The sequence below is a fragment of the Theropithecus gelada genome, chromosome 10 (genome assembly GCF_003255815.1).
Source record: "Theropithecus gelada isolate Dixy chromosome 10, Tgel_1.0, whole genome shotgun sequence".
Lineage (NCBI taxonomy): Eukaryota > Metazoa > Chordata > Mammalia > Primates > Cercopithecidae > Theropithecus > Theropithecus gelada.
The window spans coordinates 12,879,629-12,907,411 of record NC_037678.1 but is presented as its reverse complement, the minus strand read 5'-3'; the positions used below and the strand labels follow the sequence as shown (position 1 = coordinate 12,907,411).

Here is a 27,783-nt window from a genome sequence, read left to right as displayed (position 1 = left end):
TGGCAGGCAGGAGTGGGGGTCACAAGGTGCTCAGTGGGGGAGCTTTTTGAGCCAGGATGAGCCAGGAAAAGGAACTTCACAAGATAATATCATTGCTTAAGGCAAGGGCTGGCCATTTTCACTTCTTTTGTGGTGGAATGTCATCAGTTACTGCAAGGCAGGGCATTTGCACTTCTTTTGTGATTCTTCAGTTACTTCAGGCCATCTGGGCGTATATACGTGCAAGTCACAGGGGATGCGATGGTTTGGCTTGGGCTCAGAGGCCTGACAGGTGCACAGAGCTAGGACCCCACCCCCTCCTGGCCTGGACCACCCTGGGCCATCTCCCCAGCTTGACACTCTCAGGCCAGAGGCTGTCAGGCCAGGGCGCTTTCACTATCCCCTGCATGCCCCTGAAGGGGGCCAAGCCCGAGGACTTAGCCAAGCCCTGCATCCTAAGGCTTGGCGTGCAGCCCAGCCTTTCTTTAGCCTTAGCTAGGAGGGAGCAAGCGCTGCAGCAGCCGCAGTCCTTGCTTCCGGGGAAGGCCCGGGTGGGGCCAGGGCCTGTGGTTTAAGTCAGTGGCCCTCTGCAGACGCGCACGCAGGAGCCACGCCCTGGTCCCTGCCCTGGAGTGGCCTGGTCTCTCCCAGCACTGATTCCTTGAAGGACCCTGCACCTCCTCAGCCATCTTCTCTGGGCACCCCCTGAGCCCAGCCTGCTGGCCACAGGCCCCTTCCCGCCAACTCATGGGCCTAGCTCATCATCAAACTATTTTCCATTGGCTTCCCCCAATCTCTGCCACAGCACAATTTCGGTGGTGGCGGGGCGGGGGGAGGTGGAGAGGGATGAAGAATAGGAGGTGGAGCTTGGACCCTCGTGGGGGGGCGGCAGATGGCCACTCTGATTGGTCACCTCTGCTCCAGAACTGGCTTCAAAATTCCACGGACTCCGCCTTCGGTGGCCCCCAGCCCTGTCCTGACTTGCAATTGGCTGAACTTCCAGGGGGCGGGGCTCACCCGGTCCGGTCCCGTTAAAAGGGTGGGAGCGTCCGGGGGGCCCATCTCTCTCGGGTGGAGTCTTCTAACAGCTGGTGCGCCTCTCCTGGCAACATCCTCCTGGCCTCAACCATGGCTTGTGTGAGTGTGGGGACCCCACCCCAAGGTCCAGGGGATAGGGCAGGAGCTGATGGCCGTAGGAGAGCTGGGCAGATCGGGAGCAGGGTTCTAGCCCCAGCTGTGTGGCCTGGAACCACTGCCTTCTCTTTTCTAGACCTCAGTGGCCACATCTGTAAAATGGGGGTGGGCGCCATGGTCCCTCAAGGCCTTCTCTGCATTGATAATTGTTTGGATTCCTCCAGGGTCTGAAAGCAGTTATTTCTGCCCAGGGTTGACATTCTGCAGCTCTCTGAGTAGTGAGCGTGGGAAGGGTGTGGCCAACTGGGGGACACCCAGGCCACTATATCTTTCCCCCTCCTCCACCCCAAAGAGCCTCCTGTCCCCTCCCCCCTGCAGCTGTCCCAGTCACCAGGCCCGGGCAGAGTCACCCTCTGCTCCAGAATAGGCTGAAAAGTCGCCAGGACCCGAGACAGGCTGCCCAGGATGGGCCTTTCTAGGTCGGGGGTGGAGGGTGGTTGTGTCCAGGCTGGTGGGAGGGAGGGGAGCCGGGGAAATTCCCTTCCACCACCCCCAAGCTGGGAGGTTGGGGTGGCAGGGAGGTGAGAATCTTCCTCGGGCCCCAGGGAAAGGGTTCAAGTTTCTGACAGAAGAAACCACTCAAATCAGTTAACTCTTGCCCACCCACTCGGGGTGCCAGGGAGCAGCAGTGCGCAGCAGTTTGCTCAATCTTGTTAACCCTGAACCAGCCTGGCCACAGCCCGACTGCAGGCCACTCCCTAATGTAGAGGGGCCGTGTTCTTCAGGGTCTTCTCTCTAGCCCCTGGGCCTCTTCGCAGAGAGGAGCTTGAAGGAGAATAGTAGTGTCCCCCTAGCCACTTCCTCTCCAGCAGAGGGGTCGACCCCTGCATTCAGTGTGACTGTGGGCCAACTGCCTGCCCCTCCCCAGCCTGATCCTCTCTATCTGCGATGGGACAGAGCACCCCACCTCCCAAGCCACTCTTGAGTTCAAAATCCCCAGGCCAATCTGCAAAATCTTCTAGAGCCTGTCTTCTAGAACCTGATTCACATTACAGACTGAAGCCAACCCCGTTGGGAATAGGGACTTTTCCAGGACCACACAGAGAATCAGAGGCTAGAAATCACAGCCCCATCCTGTCCCCAGGCTTCCCCTTGGCTTGGTCAGAGGATGCCGGGCGGGAACAACCCAACTCCCACCCCCAGCCACCCCCGGACACTTCGGGTAGTGGAGGCCTTGTCCTCTAACCCGCTGGGCCGGGGCTTGTCTGTGCAGGGTCTGGTCGCCAGCAACCTGAATCTCAAACCTGGAGAGTGCCTCCGAGTGCGGGGCGAGGTGGCCCCCGACGCCAAGAGGTGAGAGGTGAAGTCAGGGTGGTGGGCGGCAGGGATGGGGGCTTGGTCCAGCCGAGAGGGCGTGGCCGGCCAAGTCCACGTCTCCTCCCTGGCCGAGAGTGGGTTAACGGCCGGCCGACGTTGCTGCGCTTTCTGGGTGACTCACTTCCCCCGCGGGGTCTGGGCGCCCCCACCATTGCCGCCCCCTCCCCCGCTCCCTCCCTGCTGTAGCCTCTTAAACTACAACAGCTGCAGCCTCGTCATCTATAATACCTTGGTTCCCCCGCCCCCACCCCTTTCCGGTCTGGGCGGGGCCTGCATCTGGGGAGGGCGGGGAGAAGAGTGAGGCGGGAGTCACCGCCGCCTTCCGTCTGAGTCCCTCCCTCCTGCGTCAGGTCATTCATTCACTGGCTCAGTCCTGTCCTTCTTCCTTCACTCCTCGTTCACTCAGCCGGCTGCCTTATTTTCTCAGCAGTTATGTGACCTTGGACCAGTCAACCAACCTCACCTAGCCTCATTTTGTTAGAAAAACAAGGGGGGGAGGTGGTTGTGTGGAGGAAGTGAGATGCGGATGGTGTAGTGATGATGAGGAGGGTGAGGATCGGCTGATATTGTTAAGAGCCGTACACTTCTCATGCACTAATTTCATTGCAACCAAACCCTCAGAGGCAGGTATAGCTATTATCACCACTAAACAAATGCATTTATTATTTTATTTTTTGAGACGGAGTCTCACCCTGTCGACCAGGCTGGAGTGCAATGGCTTGATCTCGGCTCACCACAACCTCCATCTCCTGGGTTCAAACGATTCTCCTGCCTCAGCCTCCCGAGTAGCTGGGACTACAGGTGCCTACCACCACGCCCAGCTAATTTTTGTACTTTTAGTAGAGATGGGGGTTCACCATGTTGGCCAGGCTGATCTCGAACCCCGGACCTCATGATCTGCCCACCTCGGCCTCCCAAAGTGCTGGGGTTACAGGAGTGAGCCACCGTGCCCAGGAGTATTATTATTTGTTAATTCACCCCATAATTACTAAGCATCTCCTTCTGGTGTGCCCCACTTGTGCTGGGCACCAGGAACACAGAGATGTACAAGACAGGACGGGAAGCTGCCATCTGGAGGAAGTCTCTGACCTTGACCAAAAGGGCTAGGACGCTAGTGACTTCAAGAATCTAGCAAGTCCTCCTGTGCAGCCCCCATTGTACAGATGAGCAAACAGGCAAGGAGGGGCAGGGACTAGCTCACGCTCACACCGTAAGCAGCTGTCAGGGCCAGAGCTAGAATCCAGGTTTCTTGTCTCTGTTAGTGAGTTCTTCAAGCAAAGTGTGTTCATGGGGTACTGAGTGACAGATTAGTCAGTCGGTGGGGCTGGAGCTGGCCGAGGTGGCCTCACACCCACCCATTACCCCCCAGCTTCGTGCTGAACCTGGGCAAAGATAGCAACAACCTGTGCCTGCACTTCAACCCTCGCTTCAACGCCCACGGCGACGCCAACACCATCGTGTGCAACAGCAAGGACGGCGGGGCCTGGGGGACCGAGCAGCGGGAGGCTGCCTTTCCTTTCCAGCCTGGAAGTGTCGCAGAGGTGGGCTGCGGACCGGAACCGGGACCAGGGACAGGGGCTGGGTGGGCTGGGGCGGAGCTGGGTTAGTGACTAGAGATCTTGGCCTTGCCTGCTCTCTTTCCCCTCCTCTTCCCTCCCTTCCTGTGTGATGACCAGTGTCTGCCCCTCTTGGAACCTCAGTGGTTAATTAGAATAAAACAAAAGAAAAAAAAGCCTGGGCTCAGTGGCTAATGCCTATAATCCCAGCACTTTGGAAGGCCTAGGCGGGCGGATCACCTGAGGTCGGGAGTTCGAGATGAGCCTGACCAACATGGAGAAAAATACAAAAAATTAACCAGGCGTGGTGGTGCCACTGCACTCCAGCCTGGGTGACAGAGGAGACTCCGTCTCAAAAAAAAAAAAATCTGTCATGGGATTAGAGTAGAAAGAAAGAAAAAATATTATAAATGCACCTCCGTAGGCTCAGCCACAAACTGGGGCTGTGTCAGGGCCACATGAGGAACAGGTTCTGGAAGGGCCCATGGCCTGTGGGCCTGGCTCACTGCTCTCCCGTACCCCCAGGTGTGCATCACCTTTGACCAGGCCGACCTGACCATCAAGCTGCCAGATGGATACGAATTCAAGTTCCCCAACCGCCTCAACCTGGAGGCCATCAACTACATGGCAGCTGACGGTGACTTCAAGATCAAGTGTGTGGCCTTTGACTGAAATCAGTCAGCCCATGACCCCCAATAAAGGCAGCTGCTTCTGCCCCCTCTGAACCAGCCTCATGTGTGTGTATGTGTTTGTGTGTGCGTGCGCATGTGTGTGTGTGTGTGAGAGAGAGAGAGGGGTCCCCCACCTCCAGGCCTGCCCCCTTCCTTCACTTCCATTCGCTTTGTCCACGGGTACCTCCTCAGTTCCAATGATGTCTTCCGCTGGGTCCCCCAGAGCAAGCACAGAGAGTCTGACACACAGTAGGAGGGTCAGTGACCACTGAATAAAAATCAGTCCCTGCCCTGAAACTGCTTTTAGCCTAGTGGGCCCTAGAACACAGCAGATGCTCAAAGGATGTTGTGTAAATGACATCAAGAGGGAAACAGGCAAGGACAGACCACTTCATGTGTGGTGATGGGACAGAAGACAGGGAGGTGGAGGGAAGAATACGAGACACCTCTCATTTGCCTTCATGAGGTAGAGATGTGGAGTCAAGACAACATGGGGCTGCCAGCTGTGTGGCCTTGTGCATGTTAACTGACCTCTCTGAGCCTCAGCTTATTCCTTTATAACAAGGGGGATAATGCAAACAGCCTATCAAAGACTTGTTCCAAAGATAGTCGCTTCTTGGCCTTCTGGCTGAGATCAAGTGGAGATTAAATGAGGTGTTGCATGAAAGAAGCCAAGTTCAACACCTGCATATGGCAAATGCTCAGTGGTTGGTGGTTTCCCATACCTCGTGCACAGCCTTTTTTTTTTTAAGAGATGGGGGCCGGGCGCGGTGGCTCAAGCCTGTAATCCCAGCACTTTGGGAGGCCGAGACGGCGGATCACGAGGTCAGGAGATCGAGACCATCCTGGTTAACATGATGAAACCCCGTCTCTACTAAAAAATACAAAAAACTAGCCGGGCGAGGTGACGGGCGCCTGTAGTCCCAGCTACTCGGGAGGCTGAGGCAGGAGAATGGCGTGAACCCGGGAGGCGGAGCTTGCAGTGAGCTGAGATCCGGCCACTGCACTCCAGCCTGGGTGACAGAGCGAGACTCCGTCTCAAAAAAAAAAAAAAAAAAGAGATGGGGTCTTGCTATGTTAACCAGGCTGGAGCGCAGTGGTTGCATACTGCAGCCTCAAAGTCCTGGGGTCAGGCAATCCTGCCTCAGCCTTCTGAATAGCTGGGACCACAGGTGTCCGTCACTGCACCCAGCTCCCTGCACCACTTTTGAAGTGCTATTACTCCAATCTGAAGGTGAAGAAATGGGCTCTGATAGATGAAATGACTCCCAGGTCTGTACCAGGCCCAGCTGAGCCTGTGGAGCTCCCCAGGGATCCTGTCTGTGGGCTTAGGCCATGCACCCCACTTAGCTAGAGTGTATGGGCAACCAAAGGACTAGTCTGGAAGCTGCCGGCTCTCATTCCTGGGCATATGCCCCCACCCCAACAATGGGAAAGAAGGTGATGACCCTGGCACCCCATTGCCAGCCCCTGTTTCTGTGGTAGGAGGAGCTGGGGTTGGGGGCTCCATCAGCCCCTGCAGAGAACCAAGAGGTAAAAGCCAGCCAATATGAGGCCCAGCCTCCAGACTCCCGCAGCCTCCTCTTCAGGGGACAGAGTAGGGGTGACTCACCCAACCTGAGATGAGGTCTCCATGAACCTGTTCTCCTGGTTTCCAAAGATGATGTCTCCTCTAAGACCAGCCCAGGCTGTTACCTTGGAGGGTAATGCTTAACCCAACCCCATCCACCCACCCATCACAACTGATGGGGCCTGAGTGGACGGCTGGGGTGCCCTGCACACTGAACACTTCCCTGCACCTTTTCCTTCCTGCCTGCTGCTGCAGTCAGATCTTCCCAGGGCCCCTACCTCCCTGGGAAACAGCTGCAGGAACTGAGCCAAGGTACAGAAGGTTAGAATCATCACTGAGCTCTCCCATAGCCCCAAGGCACAGTCTCCTGGTGTGTGGGTTGGGGGGTGGGGAGCTTGGCAAATCTCCCTTTCTAGGGCAACTGGCACCAGCTGTGACTAGGTCTCTTATACACCCAGCCTCAGTTTCCTCATCCATAAAATGAGACCCATCTCGGGTGGATGACTCCCATCTCAGTGGGTACCCTGGGACCTAGGTGGGAGCTGGGGACACGCACCTCTCTATGAGAGGTCAAAGAGGATGGAACACACAGGCTGAGAACTCCCATGAGCCACACCCAATCTCCAGGCTCTCCTGGGGCTCCCAGGTGGCCACCCAGAAACAGCTTCGGAAGACTGGCTGCAGATGGAGTGCCCTCTGCTGGACATTAGAGAACACGTCCCCTAGGCTGCCCTGCCTGGTCCTCAGTTCAGCCACACTGATTCTCCCCTACACTGGCTGACACTCACAAGACACTAGGACTGGGGCCACAACTGGGCAGAGGAAAGTCCTGGGACAGGTAAGAGAGGCCACTGGGTGTGGAGGAAGGAAACCCAGCTTGGCGTCAGACAGACCTGTGTTTAAACCCCAGCTCTGTGGCTGTGTGCCCTTGAACCAGTTATTCAACGTCTCTGAACCTCAGTTTCCTCATCTGGCAAACTTTGTTAAGACTGCACTAGTTGGCCAGGCATGCTGGCTCACACCAGCACTTTGGGAGGCCGAGGTGGGTGGATCACAAGGTCAGGAGTTCGAGACCAGCCTGGCTAATATGGCAAAACCCCATCTCTACTAAAAAATACAAAAATTAGCTGGGCGTGGTGGGGGGCGCCTGTAGTCCCAGCTATTCAGGAGGCTGAGGCAGGAGAATCACTTGAACCCGGGAGGTGGAGGTTGCAGTGAGCCGAGATCGTGCCACTGCTCTCAGGCCACAGAGCAAGACTCCGTCTCAAAAAAAGAAAAAAGAAAAAGAAAAAAAAACAGGTGTGGTGGCTCACGCCTGTAATCCCAACACTTTGGGAGGCCGAGGTGGGTGGATGACCTGAGATCAGGAGTTTGAGACCAGCCTGGGCAACATGACAAAACCCCGTCTCTACTAAAAATACAAAAATTAGGCCAGGCACCGTGGCTCACGTCTGTAATCACAGCACTTTGGGAGGCTGAGGTGTGTGAATCACCTGAGGTCAGGAGTTCGAGACCAGCCTGACCAACATGGAGAAACCCCGTCTCCACTAAAAATACAAAAAATTAGCCGGGCATGGTGGTACATGCCTGTAAATCCTAGCTACTTGGGAGGCTGAGGCAGGAGAATTGCTTGAGCCCAGGAGGCAGAGGTTGCGGTGAGCTGATATTGTGCCATTGCACTCCAGCCTGGGTGACAGAGCGAGACTCCGTCTCAAAAAAAAAAAAAAGAAGAAGACTGCACTAGTGTTGACTGGGTGCGGTGGCCGACACCTGTAATCCCAGCACTTTAGGAGGCCAAGGCAGGAGGTTCATTTGAGGTCGGGCGTTCGAGACCAGCCTGGCCAACAAGTGAAACCCCGTGTTTACTAAAAATACAAAAATTAGCCGGGCATGGTGGTGCATGCCTGTAGTCCCAGCTACTGGGGAGGCTGAGGCAGGAAAATCACTTGATCCTGGGAAGAGGAGGTTGCAGTGAACCGAGATCACGCCACTGCATTCCAGCCTGGGTGACAGAGCGAGACTCTCTAAAAAAAAAAAAGAAAAAAGATTAGCTGAGGTGATGTATAGAAATGCATGGTGCCTGGCATGCAATACGAGTTTGGTGAGTGTTGGCTGTCTTCACCCCTTTTAAAGTTCTGTGTGGGCCGGGCGCGATGGCTCAAACCTGTAATCCCAGCACTTTGGGAGGCCGAGACGGGTGGATCACGAGGTCAGGAGATCGAGACTATCCTGGCTAACATGGTGAAACCCCGTCTCTACTAAAAAATACAAAAAACTAGCCGGGCGTGGTGGCGGGCGCCTGTAGTCTCAGCTACTTGAGAGGCTGAGGCGGGAGAATGGCGTGAACCCGGGAGGCGGAGCTTGCAGTGAGCCGAGATCACAGCACTGCACTCCAGCCTGGGAGACACAGCGAGACTCCGTCTCAAAAAAATAAAAAATAAAAAAAATAAAGTTCTGTGTGTCCCGAGGGCCTAGGAAACTGGGTCCAGATAAGTTAAGTCAACCTCTGTCCTTAGGCCACCTGCTCCCCACCCTCAGAACCTGTTCTTGCCTGTGTGACCTTCGACAAGTGACTGCACCTCTCTGAGCCTCAGTTTCCTCCTCAGTAAAATGTGGATTGTACCTCAAAAGAGATCATCATAAGCCAGGCACAGTGGTGGGCACCTGTAGTTGTAGCTACTCATGAAGCTGAATAGGGAGGATTGCTTGATCCCAGGAGTTTGAGACCAGCTTGGGCAACATAGTGAGACCCTCATCTCTATAAGTAAATAAATAATAAAATAAACAATCTAAAGAGAGTAAAGAGCTAAATAAATGTCAGCTGCTCTTGTTACTCTTTTTCCTCATTAAGTTTATCATCACTTCTTGTTTTTGTTTTTTATTTTGAGACGGAGTTTTGCTCTTTTGACCAGGCTGTTGTGAAGTGACAGGATCTCGGCTCACTGCAACCCCTGTCTCCTGGGTTCAAGTGATTCTCCTGCCTCAGCCTCTCAAGTAGCTGGGATTATAGGCATGCACCACCACGTACGGCTAATTGTCATATTTTTAGTAGAGATGGGGTTTCATCATGTTGGTCAGGCTGGTCTCGAACTCCGAACCTCAACTGATCCGCCTGCCTTGGCCTCCCAAAATGCTAGGATTACAGGCAGGAGCCACTACACCTGGCCTGTTTTTTTTTTTTTTTTTCCCCAGAGATGGGGTCTCACTGCGTCGTCCAGGCTGGAATGCAATGGCATGATCACAGCTCAATGCAGCCTCAAACTTCTGGGCTTGAGTGATCCTCCTACCTTAGCCTCCCAAGTCACTGGACTATAGGAGTATGTCACTAGGCCTGGCTAATTTTTAATTTTTTGTAGAGACAGGGTTTTACTTTGTTGCCCTACTGTCTGTCACTAGGCTGGAGTGCAGTGGCACAATCTCAGCTCACTGCAACCTCCACCTCCTGGGTTCAAGTGATTCTCCTGCCTCAGCCTCCCAAGTAGCTGGGACTACAGGCGCTTGCCACCACGCCCAGCTAATTTTTGTATTTTTGGTAGACATGGGGTTTTACCATGTTGGCCAGGATGGTCTCCATCTCTTCACCTCGTGATCTGCCTGCCTCAGCCTCCCAAAGTGCCGGGATTACAGGTGTGAGCCACCACGCCCAGCCTGAGCCTTCACTTTTCATCTCCAACCACTGTGGGTGGGAGTGGAGCCCTGGTAAACCAAGCAGGTTGAAGCCTGGGACCGGGAGGAGACAGACTAGCTGCAGAAGGTGACTCTCTGGGCACCTTCAGCCAGGGTTATGCCTCTACCCAGGAGGGTGCAAGGGTAGCCTTAAGGCACTGCCACTAAGGGGCAGAAGCAGCTGGTCAGAGGTGCAGTCCAGCACCCTAAGGGAGCCCCCTGCGGTGCTCTGGGCCACAGGAACTGAAAGGCCAGGCCTGCAGTTTAAGGGTAACTTCCTCACAGGATCCCACATAGATTTCCCCCAAGCAGAGGAGCTGTACGGAATGAATCCAGCATTCTGGAGTGCTGTACTTATTGCCTGTCTCCTTCCAAAACTCAGTCAGGATACAAAGATTAGCTGGCCGTGATGGCAGGTGCCAGTAATCCTAGCTACTCAGAAGGCTGAGGCAGGAGAGTCGCTTGAACCTGGGGGGCGGAGATTGCAGTGAGCCGAAGTCACGACACTGCACTCCAGCCTGGGTGACAAGAGCCAAATTCTGTCTCAAAAAAAAAAAAAGTGAAAAAAGTGTATGAAGGATTCTGGCACACAATCCAAGTGATTAAAAATCCCCTTCAGGTGTTGTTTCACTACAATCTTTCACACCCATGCCCTCCATTCTCAGTTGAGGATGTTATTACACACTCATTCCACCTTTGGGCAAAGTGAGGCACAAAGAGGGAAGATGGCTTGTGCAGAAAACACGTGTATGCATGCCTTACGTTATACAAACTTGACATAACTCACTTCCTCATAATCACAGCTGTCAAAGTTTGGTCCACGGACTAGCAGCATTAGCATCACCTGAGAACTTGCTAGAACTGGAAATCCACTCAGAAACTTCTACTGGATCAGAAACTCCTGAGTGAGGCCCAGCGATCCAGGTTTTAGCAAGCCCTCTAGGGGATTCTGATGTATGCCAAAGCTTGAGAACCACTGTCTACAACAACCCTATGAAGCTACTATCCGTCATTTTACAAATACGGTGAGGCACTGTGAAGGCCATTGGTCTTGGACCACACAGCTGTAGGTGGGGTGCCATTATACAAATCCAGGCAGTTTGGCTCCCTCTTGGAGACTACCAACGGGTTGACATCAGAATCTAAAGTAGGGGCCGGCACCGTGGCTCACACGTTACACCCGGGAGGATGAGTACGCACTTTGGGAGACCGAGATGGGAGGATTACTTGCGGTCAGGAGTTCAAGCAGCCTGGTCAACATGGTGAAAACTTATCTTTACTAAAAATGGAAAAATTAGCAGGGTATGGTGGCGCACGCCTGTAATCCCAGTTACTCAGGAGGCTGAGGCGGAGAATTGCTTGAACCTGGGAGGCAGGGGTTGCAATGAACCAACATCGCGCCACTGCACTCCAGCCTGGATGACAGAGCAAGACTTCACCTCAAAAGTAATAATAATAAATTAAAGAAAAAAAAATCCAAAGTAGGGTTAGTGTCATGCGCGTCAGTGTGAAGAGACCACCAAACAGGCTTTGTGTGAGCAACATGGCTGCTTATTTCACCTGGGTGCAGGCGGGCTGAGTCCGAAAAGACAGTCAGCAAAGGGAGATAAGGGTGGGGCCGTTTTATAGGATTTGGGTAGGTAAAGGAAAATTACAGTCAAAAGGGGGTTCTTCTCTGGCGGGCAGGAGTGGGGGTCACAAGGTGCTCAGTGGGGGAGCTTTTTGAGCCAGGATGAGCCGGGAAAAGGAACTTCACAAGATAATATCATCGCTTAAGGCTAGAGCCAGCCGTTTTCACTTCTTTTGTGGTGGAATGTCATCAGATAAGGCGAGGCAGGGCATTTGCACTTCTTTTGTGATTCTTCAGTTACTTCAGGCCGTCTGGGCGTATATGTGCAAGTCACGGGGGATGCGATGGCTTGGCTTGGGCTCAGAGGCCTGACAGTACAGAAATTTTTGGCCATTCACGAGTAACTCCATATTGAGTGTGTGCCAGGCACAGTCCTAGGCAATCGGGTCCAGGGGACCTCGCTCTCACTGAAGCGACTCTGGGGAGGGGCTGGAGCTGGGAGTCATGGAGAGGTCAGAGAACAGCGCTTCATGCGTGAGAAGAGGGAAGAAAACGAGCTGGGAAGTCCCTTTAAAAGGCGGGGCCTGGCGGACGGAACTGCGGAGCGACGCTGAGGTGTGCGCCTGAGAGGAAGAGTACGCTACACCCGGGAGGATGAGTACGCTACACCCGGAAGTGTCTCCAGGGAGAGGAAGTCGTGCGCCTCACCGGTATGGGCCGCAAGAAGAAGAGGAGCGATGGTGACGACCGGCGGCCCAGGCTCGTTCTCAGCTTCGACGAGGAGAAGAGGCGGTGAGTGGCAAAGCCGGACCGGACTCCCCTCGAGCTGTTTTTCGCGGCCAAGGCCAGGTCTGGGGCCGAGCATGCTCCCGCGGAGGGCTCTTCCGGCCCCGCCCCCTGGCGTGGCTAGAGAACTCTCGGCCTCCCAGCTCCCGTTCCCGCTTCTCCCTTCTCGGTCTCCCCACCTCGCCTAGTGTTTCTGCGCCGCCAGACAGCCGGCAGCTCGGGTCTCAGAGGAGTGGCTTCGACCACCCTAGCCCAGCCCAGTCCATCGGCCCGGCACACAGTAGGCGCCCAGCCGTGGCTGGCGAATGATGAGTCACTGAAATGAGAGTGGCCTAAGTTCATTCATTCGCTCTCCAGACATTTATTGGGCTCCTTTGGTGTGCTAGGTCCCGTATCAGGAAAGTGAACCCTTGAGCCTCAGCGTCCGGCCAGACAAATAAGTGGCACATGGTAGCGGGTCAGCGAAAAGCCCAGTGCTGGACCGTGGGACAAAATGGGAAGAGAGCAGCTGGCACTGCGGAGATGAGAAGGGGCTGAGATCAGACCGAGGGAGAGAGGGTGGGAAATGCTGGGCATCGTCAGGAAACTCCTAGCGTGCATCAACAGGCCCTACAGGCGAGTTCAGGGTCAGGTGTCTTGGAGACATGGTGTTGGTCCAGTGCAGGGTTTCTAAAGGTCTGGATGAGAGTGGCCTGAAAGCCCTGTTGAGAGAGTAATGGGGTTTGCCGGTGGGGAAGGGGTTACCCCATGTACTGTGTGTGCCCCCGCACCTGGCCCTGTTCCCTGAACCTGAGAGTATTGAGTGGAAAGGGGCAGTATCTCCTTTATTTTCCTAAATGTGTCCTTTCTTTAAACTTGGGCAAGTAACCTAGACTCTGTGCCTCAGCGTCCCCATCTGTAAAATGGAGATTGCTACCCACTGCACAGGTTGTTGTGAGGGTTTTTTGTTTGTTTGTTTTTGTTTTTGTTTTTTTTTTTTGAGACGGAGTCTCGCTCTGTCGCCCAGCCTGGAGTGCAGTGGCCAGATCTCAGCTCATTGCAAGCTCCGCCTCCCAGGTTCACGCCATTCTCCTGCCTCAGCCTCCTGAGTAGCTGGGACTACAGACGCCCGCCACCTCGCCCGGCTAGTTTTTTATATTTTTTTTAGTAGAGACGGGGTTTCACCGTGTTAGCCAGGATGGTCTCGATCTCCTGACCTCGTGATCCACCCGTCTCGGCCTCCCAAAGTGCTGGGATTACAGGCTTGAGCCACTGCACCCGGCCGTTTGTTTTTGAGACAAAGTCTAGCTGTGTCATCTAGGCTGGAGTGTAGTGGTGCGATCTCGACTCACTGCAACCTCTGCCTCCCAGGCTCAAGCAATTCTCCCCACTCAGCCTCCCGAGTAGCTGGGACTACAGGCATGTGTCACCACACCCAGCTAATTTTTGTGTTTTTAGTAGACATGGGGTTTCACCATGTTTGCCAGGATGGTCTTGAACTCCTGGCCTCAAGTGATCCGCCCACCTCGACCTTCCAAAGTGCTGGGATTACAGGCGTGAGCCACCATGCCTGGCCATTGTTGCGAAGGTTAAATGAGCTAATACTTGTACATTTTTGGAATGGTGCCTAGCATGTAGCGAGCGCGGCATTAGCCGTTTTTCTCCTAGAGTGAGCCCTTCTCTCCTTGTCTCTTCCGGCTTCCTTCCTGTAGGGAGTACCTGACAGGCTTCCACAAGCGGAAGGTTGAGCGGAAGAAGGCAGCCATTGAGGAGATTAAGCAGCGGCTAAAAGAGGAGCAGAGGAAGCTTCGGGAGGAGGTGTGCAGGGGGAAGGTGGGAGGGGGTCTTTGATTCTTAGGGCACTTGTAGCCCTGGATTTCCCTAATAGAGGCAGCTGCAGGCATGGGGCGGCGTGTGCGTGGGCAGGACTGGGGAACAGCTTATACAGGTGGAGACTCCGTGGGCCTGGGTCTGGGAGCGATGGAAGATGGAGTCTCCTTCTGATCTTGCAGTAAGGATCATGGTCTCACTCACCTTGGGGGTGATTAATAATACCCTGGCCTGAGGTTGGACTAAGAGGCCATACTCACTGTGTTCCCTGCCCATGTGGTTTCAGCGCCACCAGGAATACTTGAAGATGCTGGCAGAGAGAGAAGAGGCGCTGGGTAAGTGGCTTGCTTGGCCTGACCTGGAGAACAGCTGACGGGCCTGGTGGGTGGAAGGGATAGAAGCTGACCTCCTTGGCCCTAGGAATCTTGGGGGGTACCCTGGGGCCAGGGGTTGTCCTAAGCACCTCTAAGTGCAAATGGAACAGAGACCAGGAGAAGGAGGCCCAAACCCCATGGTTAACCAAGCATGAGCAGAGAACCCAGTTTTTGAGGATGGAAAGGACTAGGGGCGGAGGGGAGGGACAGCTGTAGCTGTCATAGAGGGTTTGTCTGACATGGGAACCAGCTAGAGCATGAAGGAAACAGGATCATTCACAACATGCATCCGCAGACCAGGCTCTACAGCCAGTGACCTTGTGGATGCGCTCCACATCCACAGAGTAGAGGAGGCATTGCACTCCCGGGAGGGAGGGAGGCTGGAGCCTGGTCTCTCGTTGCCCTGGCTGACGCCAGGTCTGTGTCCACCCCCACAGAGGAGGCAGATGAGCTGGACCGGTTGGTGACAGCAAAGACGGAGTCGGTGCAGTATGACCACCCCAACCACACAGTCACCGTGACCACCATCAGTGACCTGGACCTCTCAGGGGCCCGGCTGCTCGGGCTGACCCCACCTGAGGTAGGTCCCAGTCTCAGCCCTGGGAAGAAGCAGTGTGGGGGCAGACTGGCTTCTCAGGGTTGCTCAGTGCTGGCCCATGTTGTGGGTACCCCACTGCAGGGGCTCCTTCCCTTTGGACCCTTCATTCCCTGCTTCTGGGGCGCTGCAGAGGCCAGCCCCACTGCTGAGCAGCTCAGGAACTTGGGCAGGCTCCTTCACCTTGCCTGCTTCCCTTTCTCCATCAGTGAACTGGGGGTTGCTGATGGTGGCACCTGCCTTGTGGGATTGGTGTGAGGATAAAAGTTGTTAATCTGTGTGAGTCACTTGGTGCAGCGCCCAGCCCTGTTGTAAGCTTCACAAAAGGTAGCTGTTTGTTGTGATCGTTCCCTTTGTGCGATTTGCAGCCCTGGCGCGTCTGTGTGCACTAAGTGGGTTTTCAACCTGTGGGTGGTGAATCATGAGTAGGTTGCAACCAGCATAAAAAAAAAATAATGTAATTGAAAATATCTGAGCCGGGCGCGGTGGCTCACGCCTGTAATCCCAGCACTTTGGGAGGCCGAGGCGGGCGGATCACAAGGTCAGGAGATCGAGACCACGGTGAAACCTCGTCTCTACTAAAAATACAAAAAATTAGCCGGGTGCGGTTGTGGGCGCCTGTAGTCCCAGCTACTCGGGAGGCTGAGGCAGGAGAATGGCGGGAACCCGGGAGGCGGAGCTTGCAGTGAGCTGAGATCCGGCCACTGCACTCCAGCCTGGGCGACAGAGCGAGACTCCGTCTCAAAAAAAAAAAAAAAAAAAGAAAATATCTGAAAGTATCATGTTAAATATTATTTCATGAGACAGCTGTTTCCATTGCAGTTGTATCTGAGTTTGCCTAAGAATTTATGGACATATATGCACACAGTTATGATATAAAACATATTTCCTTGAATGGGTTATCGTGTCCTTAAGTCCTGGAGACACTCCCCATCACATCCATACTGATCTTGGGGCTGGGCACGGTGGCTCACGCCTGTAATCCCAGCATTTTGGGAGGCCAAGGCAGGTGTATCACCTGAGGTCAGGAGTTTGAGACCAGCCTGGCCAACATAGTGAAATCCCATCTCTACTAAAAGTATACAAATTAGCCAGGGGGCCAGGTGCAGTGGCTCATGCCTGTAATCTCAGCACTTTGAGAGGCCGATGCAGGCGGATCACCTGAGGTCAGGAGTTCGAGACCAGCCTGACCAACATGGAGAAACCCCGTTTCTACTAAAAATACAAAATTAGCTGGATGTGGTGGCACATGCCTGTAATGCTAGCTACTCGGGAGGCTGAGGCAGGAGAATAGCTTGAACCCAGGAGGCGGAGGTTGTGGTGAGCCAAGATTGCGCCATTACACTCCAGCCTGGGCAAAAAGAGCGAAACTCCATCTCAAAAAAAAAATTAGCCAGGCGTGGTGGCGTGCGCCTGTAATCCCAGCTATTTGGGAGGCTGAGGCAGGAGAATCGCTTGAACTTAGGAGGTGGAGGTTGCAGTGAGCCAAGATCGCACCACTGCACTCCAGCCTGGGTGACAGAGCGAGACTCCATCTCAAAAAACAAAACCAGGCCGGGCGCGGTGGCTCACGCCTGTAATCCCAGCACTTTGGGAGGCCGAGGCGGGCGGATCACAAGGTCAGGAGATCGAGACCACGGTGAAACCTCGTCTCTACTAAAAATACAAAAAAATTAGCCGGGCGCGGTTGTGGGCGCCTGTAGTCCCAGCTACTCGGGAGGCTGAGGCAGGAGAATGGCGGGAACCCGGGAGGCGGAGCTTGCAGTGAGCTGAGATCCGGCCACTGCACTCCAGCCTGGGCGACAGAGCGAGACTCCGTCTCACAAAAAAAAAAAAAAAAAAAAAAAAAAAAAAAAAAAAAAAACAAAACCAAACCAAACCATACTGATCTCACACCAGTCTTTCATTTTATGCTCATTCTTCTGCAAGGTCTGATACAAAGACAAGTCTTGTCCCCATTTTGCTAGGATTTTCATTCCTGAATGTTTAAGTACGTACTGGAAGCTTCTAGGGGCAGGAGAGGGTTTGGAAACAGGCCTTCCCCTGTGTAATCCTTGCTTTAGGACAGATAGACTGTTCTTCCATCCAAGGCCTTCTTTAGTCCCCTTCCAGGCCTATGATGTACTTGCCAGAGCCATGGTGGCTCGGGGTGTCCAGCCCAGGCCCCCCGAGCTACTGCTACCTGTCTTGTGCTTCTTTAGGGAGGGTCTGGAGACGGGTCTGAGGAGGCGGCGTCATCCATGGAGAAGCCAACCAAAGCCTTGCCCAGGAAGTCCAGAGACCCCCTGCTCTCTCAGCGGTGAGTCTTGGCCTGCTGCCTTCCCGGTCCCACCCCTCCTGGCTGGCAGTAGTGACCTGGCTCTTAGGGGTGGTGTGGAGCAGGTGTAGGGCCCGGAGCAGCCCTTTGCTTTGCCTGTCCAGTGATCCTCAGCCTCTCCTCATTGCCCCATCCTGTCCCACCCACCCCTGAGAGTGTCTGACCTCCGATGCCTTTCGTGCCTGGGTGAAGGGCCTGTCTCTCTGAGTTGAGTTGCTGGCAAGCACTCTGGAGGTAGAGCAGACCAACTGTGGCATGAACTTGGTGGTCCTGGCATTTGCAACCTGTCCTGACATCCCCTCCATGAGCCAGGTGGTGAGTCATTCCACAACGCAGTCTTAAACTGAGGCTTTCTGCCCTCCCCCAGGATCTCCTCTCTCACAGCCTCATTGCATGCACACAGCCGCAAAAAGGTCAAGAGGAAACATCCCCAACGGACCCAGGACTCCAAGAAGCCCCCAAGGGCCACTCGTACCAGCAAGGCCCAGCGCCGCCGTCTGACAGGCAAAGCGCGGCACAGCGGGGAGTGAGACCAAGAACCAAGCGGTGCCCCAGCCTAGGCTGCGAGGACCTGTCCTTTCTCAGCTTGGCTGTCCCTGTAGCCCAGCCTGCACCTAGGTAATGACTGCACAGCTCAAGGTTGGGAAGCCAGGACCTATCTGGCCGGGGGCCAGCTGCCTTTGCCTGGGGTTTGAATTCCAGAAGGAGCAGGCAGCGGAGAGCAGGCCTCCCCCAGGAAGAGCCTTCAGAGCCACGCTGGGGCATCTTCCCAAATGTGCACCCCACCTGGCACTCATCAGATTTCTGGAACTCATCAGAGATTTGTGTGCTTGTGATTTGTTTGTCCGTGATACCACGCACACAGCAGGTTTCTGGGGTGGTGGAAATGGTCGGGGCCCATGGGTTTGTCTCCAGCAGTTTGCCCTGTGGCTACAATAAAGTCCAGTTCTCCCTGTGTTTTATTTATTTTTTTTATTTTTTTTATTTATTTTTTTTTTTTGAGACGGAGTCCCGCTCTGTCGCCCAGGCTGGAGTGCAGTGGCGCGATCTCGGCTCACTGCAAGCTCCACCTCCCGGGTTCACGCCATTCTCCCGCCTCAGCCTCCGAGTAGCTGGGACTACAGGCGCCCGCCACCACGCCCGGCTAGTTTTTTTTTGTATTTTTAGTAGAGACAGGGTTTCACCATGTTAGCCAGGATGGTCTCGATCTCCTGACCTCGTGATCCACCCGCCTCGGCCTCCCAAAGTGCTGGGATTACAGGCTTGAGCCACCGCGCCCGGCCTCCCTGTGTTTTATTGATTGATTGATTGATTGATTGAAACGGAGTGTCGCTCTGTGGCCCAGGCTGGAGTACAGTGGCTTGATCTCAGCTCACTGCAAGATCCACCTACCGGGTTCCACCATTCTCCTCCCTCAGCCTCCTAAGTAGGTGGGACTACAGGTGCCCACCACCACGCCTGGCTAGTTTTTTGTATAGCTCTCCCTGTGTTAAGATACTAACCAGGGTTAAGGATCTGTGTGTCCATTGCTAGAATCCAGAGCCCACCTGCTGCTCTGAAAAGCAGGCTTCTGAGGCCAGTGGGGGAGCAGTGCCCCCCATGCCCTTCACCGAGGAGCCTCTGTGCCTGTGCCTTGTCCTGGGCCCCAGGAGTCTCCTCAGCTGACACTGAAGTGGTAGAAGCAGTCGAGTCCCAGGTCATTCCCCATCACCACACTGGGGCAGCGTCCCCAGACTTCCAGTATCTCCCAGGCGGGGGCTAACATGGAAGGATTAATTCTTTTTAAAGCAATTGCAGCGCGGCTCAGTGGCTCACGCCTGTAATCTCAGCACTTTGCGAGGCCAAGGCGGGCAAATCACTTAAGGTCAGGAGATCGAGACCAGCCTGGCCAACATGGTGAAACCCTGTCTCTACTAAAAATACAAAAGTTAGCCGGGTGTGGTGGCACACGTGTGTAATCCCAGCTACTCGGGAGGCTGAGGTTGGAGAATCGCTTGAACCCTGGAGGTGGGGGCTGCAGTGAGCTGAGATCATGCCATTGCACTCCAGCCTGGGCGACAGAGTGTGACCCTGTCTCAAAAAAAATGAAAAAGCAGTTACATCTTGACTTGCGCAAAAGTGGCCCCTCTAGAGAAGACCCTGTGGGTGCCAGCTAGAACTCAACAAGGGGCCATGTCTTCACACTCCTTCCAGATGGGTGAGCTGATGGAAACCTTGTCCCTTGTTTGTCCCGGCTTCTCAGTCCTGGGCAGGAGTGAAAGAATTTCAGGTTGTGCCTTGGTTAGAGGAGCTATGTTGGGTCCTAAACACTAGGACCACAAAGGGGAGTGAGCTGTGTTCCCAGGGCTCGCTGACGACCATGGACTGTGGAGTCAGGATGACAGGACAGTGTGGTGAGGGGCACCTGCGACAGGACTGCGGGCTCTACCCACTGTGATGCGGGAGCTCCTGGAGCGGGGGGAGCAGTGAGGCAGGGTCTGCAGGGCCATCCTCTCTCCACAGCCAGCAGCCAGGGCTTGCAGTGGGGCAGGCTAAGTGACTGTGGCTCAGTTATGCTGTACCTGGGAGTAGGCAGGCCCTCTCCCGTGTCACCATCAAAACCCACTCATGAAGGCTGCTGGGAGTCTGAGGGCTGCACCGGCTATGGCAAAGGCACCTCAGGGATTGTGCTGAGCACCTTGGCCTGGCCTTCTGGCTCCGCCCACCAGCTCTCCCTGCCACCTTTTCGTTGTCCTCCCTGGGTGGCATGTGCTACTTGGCTGCCTCATGCCTGGGCAGAGTGGTGCCTATTATGGGCCCTCCAGGTGGCTCTGGTGCTCAGCCTGCTGTGAGCAGGAACAGCTGAGTCTCAGGGGTTGTTGCACACAGCAGGGCTCAGGTTTGAATCCAGGCTCTGCTCTGCTGCTTGGTCGCTGCATGAGCTTCTTGCGGTGCTGACCTCTCATGTGTAAGATGACATAAGGTACCTACCTCTTAGGGCTGCCCTGCGACTAAAATAAGACCACGTGCATGAACCACTTCCCGAAGCGCCTGTTGCTCTCTGGCTGTGTCTACTGCATGTCACCGCTGCTGCTGCTGCTGCTGGGACGTCTGACTCCAGTTCCTTCTCCCCTCTCCAGTGACAAGGTCATTTACAACTTACATTTACAATTTATAGTGTTTACCAGTATTAAATTCTTAGCCACTCCTTTCCGTGTGTGTCTTCAGTTCTTCCAGCAGACCAGGGAACTTGAGTCACAGTGATTTGACCAATTCTAGGATCGGGGTGGTGGATTCAGAGCCCTCTGGAGAACTTGTCTTTTCTCCAGGAGCCCCTCACCGTGCTGTGGAGGCATCTGGGCTCCTGCCTCCTATTGCTCTCCAGAGTTGGGCCTCTGGGAGATTTACGAAGAAGAGTTAGGTTTAGCTGCATATGCTCTAAAACAAAATTGAAAAACAACTGGCTTGTGTAAGAGTTCCCAGGTTAACAAAGATGGGAGGTTCCCAGCCTGGAGCTGGGAAGGTTGGAGGTTGGGATGCTGGGCTTCTAACTCTATGCTGTGTGCCATTTTCAACATATGGCCCTTGCCTCACAGCACAAGGTGGCTGCTTGAGCTGCGGCCAACATGTCTGCATTTCAGCCAGCAGGAAGAAAAGGGGATGAAGAAGAACATGCCCCTCCTGTCGAAAACATTTAGGGCCAGGTGCGGTGGTTCACGCCTGTAATCCCAGCACTTTGGGAGGCTGAGGCAGGTGGATCACCTGAGGTTGGGGGTTCGAGACCAGCCTGACCAACATGGAGAAACCCCTGTCTCTACTAAAAAAACCACATTAGCTGGGCGTGGTGGTGCATACCTGTGATTCCAGCTACTCGGGAGGCTGAGGCAGGAGAATTGCTTGAACCTGGGAGGTGGAGGTTGCAGTGAGCCGAGAATCGTGCCATTGCACCCTAGCCTTGGCAACAAGAGTGAAACTCTATCTCAAAAAAAAAAAAAAATTGGCACTTGGCGTGTCCTGTTGACCAGGCAGGAGGCAAAGGCATGAGGCAGAGGCAAGGGACCTCCTAGCTGCAAGACAGGCTGGGAACTCTTCTATTTATTTATTTTTCGAGATGGAGTTTTGCTCATCGTCTAGGCTGGAGTGCAATGATGCGATCTTGGCTCACTGCAACCTCTGCTTCCTGGATTCAAGCAACTCTCCTGCCTCAGCCTCCCAAGTAGCTGGGACTATAGGCACCCGCCACCACGCCTGACTAATTTTTGTGTTTTTAGTAGAGACGGGTATTTGCCATGTTGGCCAGGCTGGTCTCGAACTCTTGACCTCAGGTAATCCACCTGCTGTGGCCTCTCAAAGTGCTGGGATTACAGGCATCAGCCACCCCTTCCAGCCAGGAACTCTTCTATTCTGGGAAACCAAGTGCCCAGATGATAATTGGGGATTGTGTTAGAAAGGGGAGAATGGGGCAGGGCGTGGTGGTTTATACCTGTAATCCCAGCACTTTGGGAGGCCGAGGCGGGCGGATCACAAGGTCAAGAGATCGAGGCCATCCTGGCCAACATGGTGAAACCCTGTCTCCACTAAAAACACAAAAATTAGCCGGGCATGGTGGCACGCGCCTGTAATCTCAGCTATTCGGGAGGCTGAGGCAAGAGAATTGCTTAAACCCAGGAGGTGGAGGTTGCAGTGAGCCGAGATCATGCCACTGCACTCTAGCCTGGCGACAGAGCGGGACTGTGTCTCAAAAAAAATAAAAAATAAAAAATTAAAAAAAAATATATATATATATATAAAAATTACCCAGGTGTGGTGGCGGGTGCCTGTAATCCCAGCTACTTGGGAGGCTGAGACAAGAGAATCGCTTGAACCCGAGGGGCGGAGGTTGCAGTGGGCCAAGATCACGCCACTGCACTCCAGCCTGGGTGACAAGAGCAAGACTCCATCTCAAAAATAAAAGGAGAGAATGGGTGTTGGGGTACAATCAGCAGATTATTTCACAGAAGCCAAATATATAAAGGGCTGTCATGAGGGGATCCATCTGTGTGGGGCTTAAGTCACAGCAGACATTTATCCATCCTCGGTTTTCACACTGACGTCAGGGCGTGTGCTGGCAAACGATGAGCTGTGGCCGTAGTTACCCGAAGCTGGGCTCAGCCTGCTAAAAGAAAACTTCTTTTGGTAGGATCTGTTTCGGGGTGGCCTGAGCTCTCCCCAGGGGGGTGAGGTGAGGTGAGGAACTGTGGGGGCAGGTGTTCCAGGATCATATAAGCCTCAGCTTCCATCCTTTCCAAGGTCCCAGTGGCGTTGACGACCTTGACATCCCCAGGTTTGAGCCATTGACCTTCCTTTGGCTTGCAGGTGGCTCTGGTGAGGAGCTTCGGTTCCTCCTGAGCTCGGAGAGCTCACTGCCTGCTCCCTTGTGAGCACTGCTTGAAATGCCTGCCTTGTTCTGAGCATCGGCCTCCGCCACACACCTTCAGAGGTTTGCAGGCTGTTCTCAGCCTTTCTCGCTCTCCTCACCTTTGAGCCACCTCCTAGGAGAAGCCTTCTCTGCTTCCTCCTTTCTCCACCTGGCCTCCCATGATAGTAGGTGTTTCCTTCTTGTAAACACTGAACACAGTGGATCCTGGTTTGTCCCTCGAACCAGATCACGAGCTTTCTGAGTGAGAAGTTGTATCTTAGTCATTTCTGTTTCTGCTCTGGGCACAAGCCTTTGTCAATGTAGGTTCTCAGCCAATTCTGTCTGAATCCAATCCCCAGGTGATCCCCAACAACTCTCGAAATAAAATAAGATTTCCATGACCCTAGTGCCAAGCTCACCTGCCTACAAGTGTCTGAATCTAGTCTACCTTCCCCATCTCATCACTGCATCCATCTCTCCTGGACTCCTGCTGCAACCTTCCTCCCTGTCCAGTGAATTTCACCCTCTTCCTCCCCTCCCAGTCACCGCAGTTGCCAAATATCAACCAAAAGGAAAAAAGATGGGAAACAACTTTTTTTTTTTTTTTTAAAGACAGAGTCTCACTCTGTTGCCCAGGCTGGAGTGCAGTGGTGTGATCTCGGCTCACTGCAACCTCCGCCTCCCGGGTTCAAGCGATGCTCCTGCCTCAGCCTTCTAGTAGCTGAGACTACAGGCGCACACCACCACGCCCGGCTTTTTTTTTTTTTTTTTTTTTTTTCTTTTTTAGACAGAGTTTTGCTCTGCCGCCCAGGCTGGAGTGCAATAGCGCTATCTCGGCTCACTGCAACCTCCGCCCCCGCGGTAAGAAAACTGTCATGACAGAGAGGTTAAGACTCTAGTCCAAGGTCTGTGCTAAAGCCAGCCCAGCGGACTGTCGCCAGAATGAACCAACGGGAAAGAGGTCAGAAGGAGCCAGATCCGCCAGTGCCAGCCCTCTCTAGGGCTCCCTGGGAACCCCCAGTGGGCGAGTGCTGCAGGCGGCCCAGGCTAAACGTGCAGCGAGTCCCGCTCTCAGAGGTATCCGTGCCCCGCCCGCCTCCGCCCCGCCTCTTGTTCTGGCTTGTCCAGTCCCACAGAGTCCCACAGTCTTCATGTAAATGAGGCACCCAGAGAGAGCCTATGCGAGCGTGTCAGGGGCGTGGCCTGCCTTCCACTTCCCGAGCATCGCTCTGATTCATTGTTAAAATAAAGAGGCCATGACCCTGGCACTCCTACCCCGGCAGCCCCTGTGCGTGGAAATCCAGCCAAGGTTAGCACTGGGCCGCAGAAAAGAGGAGCTGGTAGGGGGAGGCCTACGGGAGGGGTAGGGGTCGAGGGATCCGGGGAGGAACTGGCTGAATGCCTGGATGGAGAGGGTCTCGGGTCCGTTCTCTGGGTGGGGCATGTGTAACTGCTTAAGGTTTTGATTATTATAGCCACATCTCAAGTGCATTTTAGAGAAGGATTCTGCCTATTGGGTGTGGGTAGGGGAGGAAACGGGAGCAGAGAGGGGCACGTGGAGTAGAGCCACCTACCCACCCCCAGGAAAATCAGCGGCGTTCTCCTGCTAGGCGACGCTCCTTTATGTGGCCAGACCAGGAGAGAAACGCCCAGGACGGGCGGGGCCGATGCGCCCCTCTTCCACCACCAGGAGCCGGGAGGACGACCGCCCGGGGAGGATCAGAGACCCTGGGGCCACGGAAGGGCCAGTGGGTGGCCCTCTCCCCACCGTGCCCTGCTGTCGCCCCCACCCCATTCCCTTCTCCAGGTCTGATGATGGAGGAGCCTTGGCCTTGGCTGTCCCAGGGGAGGCGGTGAAATTCCTCAGCTCTCCACCAAGATCGGCAACAAAAGCCTGATCCCTGGAACACACCAGGTGAGGATGAATGAATGTGGGCAGGTGACCTGGGGGCACCAAAAGCTGCTTGTGTTTTGGGATGTTGGGTTCCTCCCACCCCCCACCGTCCCCTTGGGGCTCTGTGTGGGTGGGGAGGGCATCTTTAAGTGACTCTCCTGACCCAGATTCATTCTAGGGCATGAATGTCGGCGGCCCAAGAGGCACCCAGAAAGGAGAACCCTTGTACAAGTTAAGACAACAGGGTTTCAGAAGGGTGTGATGCTTCACACTTGTAATCCCAGCACTTTGAGGGGCTGAAGGAGGAGGATTACTTGAGGTCAGGAGTTCAGGAGTTCAAAACCAGCCTGGGTAACACAGCAAGAGCCCTTTTTTTTGTTTTTTGAGACACACTGTTGCCCAGGCTGGAGGGCAGCAGGGCGATCTTAGCTCCACCGCAACCTCTACTTCCTGGGTTCAAGCAATTCTCTTGCCCCAGCCTCTCGAGTAGCTGGGATTACAGGCGTGCACCACCACGCCCAGCTAATTTTTGTAGTTTTAGTAGAGACAGGGTTTCACTATGTTGGCCAGGCTGGTCTTGAATTCCTGGCCTCAAGTGATCGGCCTGCCTCAGCCTCCCAAAGTGCTGGGATTATAGGCGTCAGCCACCGCACCTGGCCAAGAGCCCATTTTTACAAAAGAAAAAGTTAAAAAATTAGCTGGGCATGGTGGCGTGCACCTGTATTCCCAGTTACTGGGGAGACTGAAGCTGGAGAATCATTTGAGCCCAGGAGTTTGAGGCTGCAGTGAGCTGTGATCGAGCCACTGCACTCCAGCCTGGGTGACAGAACAAGACCCTGCCCCCACCACCTCCTCAAAAAATAAACTAGGGGCCAGGTGCAGTGGCTCACACCTGTAATCCCAGCATTTTGGGAGGCTGAAGGGGGTGGATCACCTGAGGTCAGGAGTTCGCCTGGCCAACATGGCAAAACCCCGTCGCTACTAAAAATACAAAAATTAGCCAGGCATGATGGCACATGCCTGTGATCCCAGAAACTACTTGGGAGGCTGAGGAAGGAGAATTGCTTGAACCCAGGAGATGGAGGTTGCAGTGAGCCGAGTGAGCTGAGATCACACCACGGCACTCCAGCCTAGGCGACAGAGAGAGACTTTGTCTTAAAAAAACAAAACAAAACAAAACAACACATTAGGGTTTCTTTTTGGCTAAGCTCTGCCACAAACTTGCTGTGTGACTTCAGGCTGTTCATGTTTGTCAAAGACGTCATCCTCAACTCTGAAAATATCTGGTCAGCCTTTTGCCTCCCTCGCTGTGCTTCCCAAGGGAGCTGTGTGAGTTGGCAGTATGATCCAGTGCTCCTCAGTTCCACCTCCAAGAGAGCAGGGACACACACAGCCCTGGATTTGAATCAGCCACTGTGACCTTGAGTGAGCAAAGGAACCTCTCTGAGCCTTAGTTGCCTGATCTAAAATGGGCATTAATTTGATCTACAATGCAGAGTAGCTATAATACAAGGACACTCAAACTTTGGGGTGCACTAGAATCACCTGGGAAATCACTTTTTTTTTTCTTTTTTAAAGACAGAGTCTCGCTCTTGTCACCCAGGCTGGAGTGCAGTGATACGATCTCGGCTCACTGCAACCTCCACCTCCTGGGTTCAAGCGATTCTCCTGCCTCAGCCTTCTGAGTAATTGGGACTACAGGCGCGCACCACCATGCCCAGCTAATTTTTGTATTTTTTGTAGAGACGGGGTTTCGCCAGTTGCCCAGGCTGGTCTTGAACTCTTGGGCTCAAATGATCCATCCGCACTGGGCACAGCTGGAATGTGCATTTTTTTGTTTTTTGTTTTGAGATGGAGTCTCACTCTGTCGCCCAGGCCGGAGTGCAATGGCGCGATCTTGGCTCACTGCAACCTCCGCCTTCCGGGTTCAAGCCATCTTCCTGCCTCAGGCTCCCAAGTAGCTGGGATTACAGGCACGCCCCATCACACCCGGCTGATTTTTGTATTTTTAGTAGAGACGGGGTTTCACCATATTGGCTAGGCTGGTCTCGAACTCCTGACCTCAAGTGATCGGCCCGCCTCGGCCTCCCAAAGTGCTGGGATTACAGCCATCAGCCACTGTGCCCGGCCTGGTATCTGCATTTTTATGAACAGCCCAGGAGGGTGTAATGCAGAGTCCTTGGCATGCACTTTCAGCAACACTGCAGTAAGGACTAGAAATCGCACATCAAATGCTGGCAGAGTGCTTGGGTGCTTAGTAGGTGCTTAGCGAGTGTTTGTTGAGTGAATAAATGAACAGGAATGGATGGAGAATAGGAACATCCAAAGGAATGGATGAGTAACCTTATTTCCTTGGTCCTTGTCTGGAAACTGGGGCAACTGGGGCTGAGGTTCAGGTGAGTGGCCAGCCAGTCATCTGGTCTTTGCCTCTCCCTCATTTTCGCCAGGCCTCACCTAGAGGTTCAGCCATTGGATTATAGGAACTGCCCTGGCCTGACTCACCCAATATGGAGGAGGTGCCTGGGGATGCCCCCTGTGAACACTTTGAGGCCAACATGCTTACCCAGAACCGCCGTCAAAACTGCTTCCACCCTGAGGAGGCCCACAGAGCAAGATACCAGGTGAGCCAGTTTTCCACGTGGTTGAGGTGGTTTGGGATGGGGGCATGGGTGAAGGACTGGGCCTGTGGTGTCCGCTAACTCACAGTTGAACCCAGATGCTGACCTTCCTCCTGGCCAGAGCCTCGGTTTTCCCACATTGCAATGAAGTGGTTGAACCATGTGAATGTTTCACAATCTTCAGTCACTTTCCTCCTGCTTATATGATACGATTGTTACCATAACCTCATCTAATCTATTACTTACTTTGTTAGTCTTTAAATCAACATCTTTTTCCCCTCCTATTGTAAAAAAACTTCACATCATCAACACAAGTAGAAAACTATAATTATTTCCTGTGTATATAAAGTTAAGGAGAATGGTAGAGCCTGGGCACAGAGGCTCACACCTGTAATCCCAGCAGTTTGGGAGGCCAAGCAGGTGGATCACCTGAGGTCGGGAGTTTATTTTTTTTTTTTTTTTTTTTTTTTTTATTTTTTTTTTTTTTTTT

At 53.9% G+C, this 27,783-nt stretch overlaps 3 protein-coding genes across 6 annotated transcripts in view; all 3 read left to right on the top strand.

Annotated features, from left to right (window-relative positions):
- Window positions 1-1,015: 1,015 nt before the first annotated feature.
- On the top strand, window positions 1,016-15,843 carry LGALS1 (galectin 1). 4 transcript variants are annotated; one of them, XM_025400576.1, is made up of 6 exons: window positions 1,047-1,116; window positions 2,258-2,466; window positions 3,860-4,031; window positions 4,572-4,754; window positions 13,647-13,652; window positions 15,823-15,843. In XM_025400576.1, exons 1-4 carry the CDS (start codon window positions 1,108-1,110, stop codon window positions 4,716-4,718), a joined length of 537 nt encoding a protein of 178 aa, XP_025256361.1. In that variant the 5' UTR covers window positions 1,047-1,107; the 3' UTR covers window positions 4,719-4,754; window positions 13,647-13,652; window positions 15,823-15,843. The 4 variants fall into 4 exon arrangements, with proteins under 4 accessions (XP_025256362.1, XP_025256363.1, XP_025256361.1 ...); XM_025400577.1 differs by lacking the exons at window positions 13,647-13,652; window positions 15,823-15,843 and having other exon boundaries at window positions 1,016-1,116; window positions 2,387-2,466; window positions 4,572-4,771; XM_025400578.1 differs by lacking the exons at window positions 13,647-13,652; window positions 15,823-15,843 and having other exon boundaries at window positions 1,029-1,116; window positions 2,387-2,466; window positions 4,593-4,774.
- NOL12 (nucleolar protein 12) lies at window positions 12,077-18,363 on the top strand. The gene is made up of 6 exons (XM_025400574.1): window positions 12,077-12,315; window positions 14,001-14,106; window positions 14,405-14,453; window positions 14,930-15,072; window positions 17,289-17,386; window positions 17,772-18,363. The coding sequence occupies exons 1-6, from the start codon at window positions 12,236-12,238 to the stop codon at window positions 17,932-17,934; spliced, it is 639 nt and encodes a 212-aa protein (XP_025256359.1). The 5' UTR covers window positions 12,077-12,235; the 3' UTR covers window positions 17,935-18,363.
- A 5,625-nt stretch (window positions 18,364-23,988) lies between these two features.
- Window positions 23,989-27,783, top strand: part of TRIOBP (TRIO and F-actin binding protein) — a 76,417-nt gene continuing 72,622 nt past the window's right edge. Inside the window, exons 1-3 of the mRNA XM_025400571.1 lie at window positions 23,989-24,090; window positions 24,589-24,696; window positions 27,123-27,296. Coding sequence (XP_025256356.1) covers window positions 27,183-27,296 — 114 coding nt within the window. The 5' untranslated portion in view covers window positions 23,989-24,090; window positions 24,589-24,696; window positions 27,123-27,182. The remainder of the gene's footprint in view (window positions 24,091-24,588; window positions 24,697-27,122; window positions 27,297-27,783) is intronic.

Excerpts from the sequence above, each read along its gene's own strand:
- NOL12 (XM_025400574.1), top strand. The coding sequence starts at position 12,236 with ATGGGCCGCAAGAAGAAGAGGAGCGATGGTGACGACCGGCGGCCCAGG. Across the intron at positions 12,316-14,000 it reads TTCGACGAGGAGAAGAGGCG|GGAGTACCTGACAGGCTTCC; the intron begins GTGAGTGGCAAA and ends TCCTTCCTGTAG. Across the intron at positions 15,073-17,288 it reads TCGGGCTGACCCCACCTGAG|GGAGGGTCTGGAGACGGGTC; the intron begins GTAGGTCCCAGT and ends GTGCTTCTTTAG.
- LGALS1 (XM_025400576.1), top strand. Across the intron at positions 2,467-3,859 it reads GTGGCCCCCGACGCCAAGAG|CTTCGTGCTGAACCTGGGCA; the intron begins GTGAGAGGTGAA and ends ATTACCCCCCAG. Across the intron at positions 4,032-4,571 it reads AGCCTGGAAGTGTCGCAGAG|GTGTGCATCACCTTTGACCA; the intron begins GTGGGCTGCGGA and ends CCGTACCCCCAG.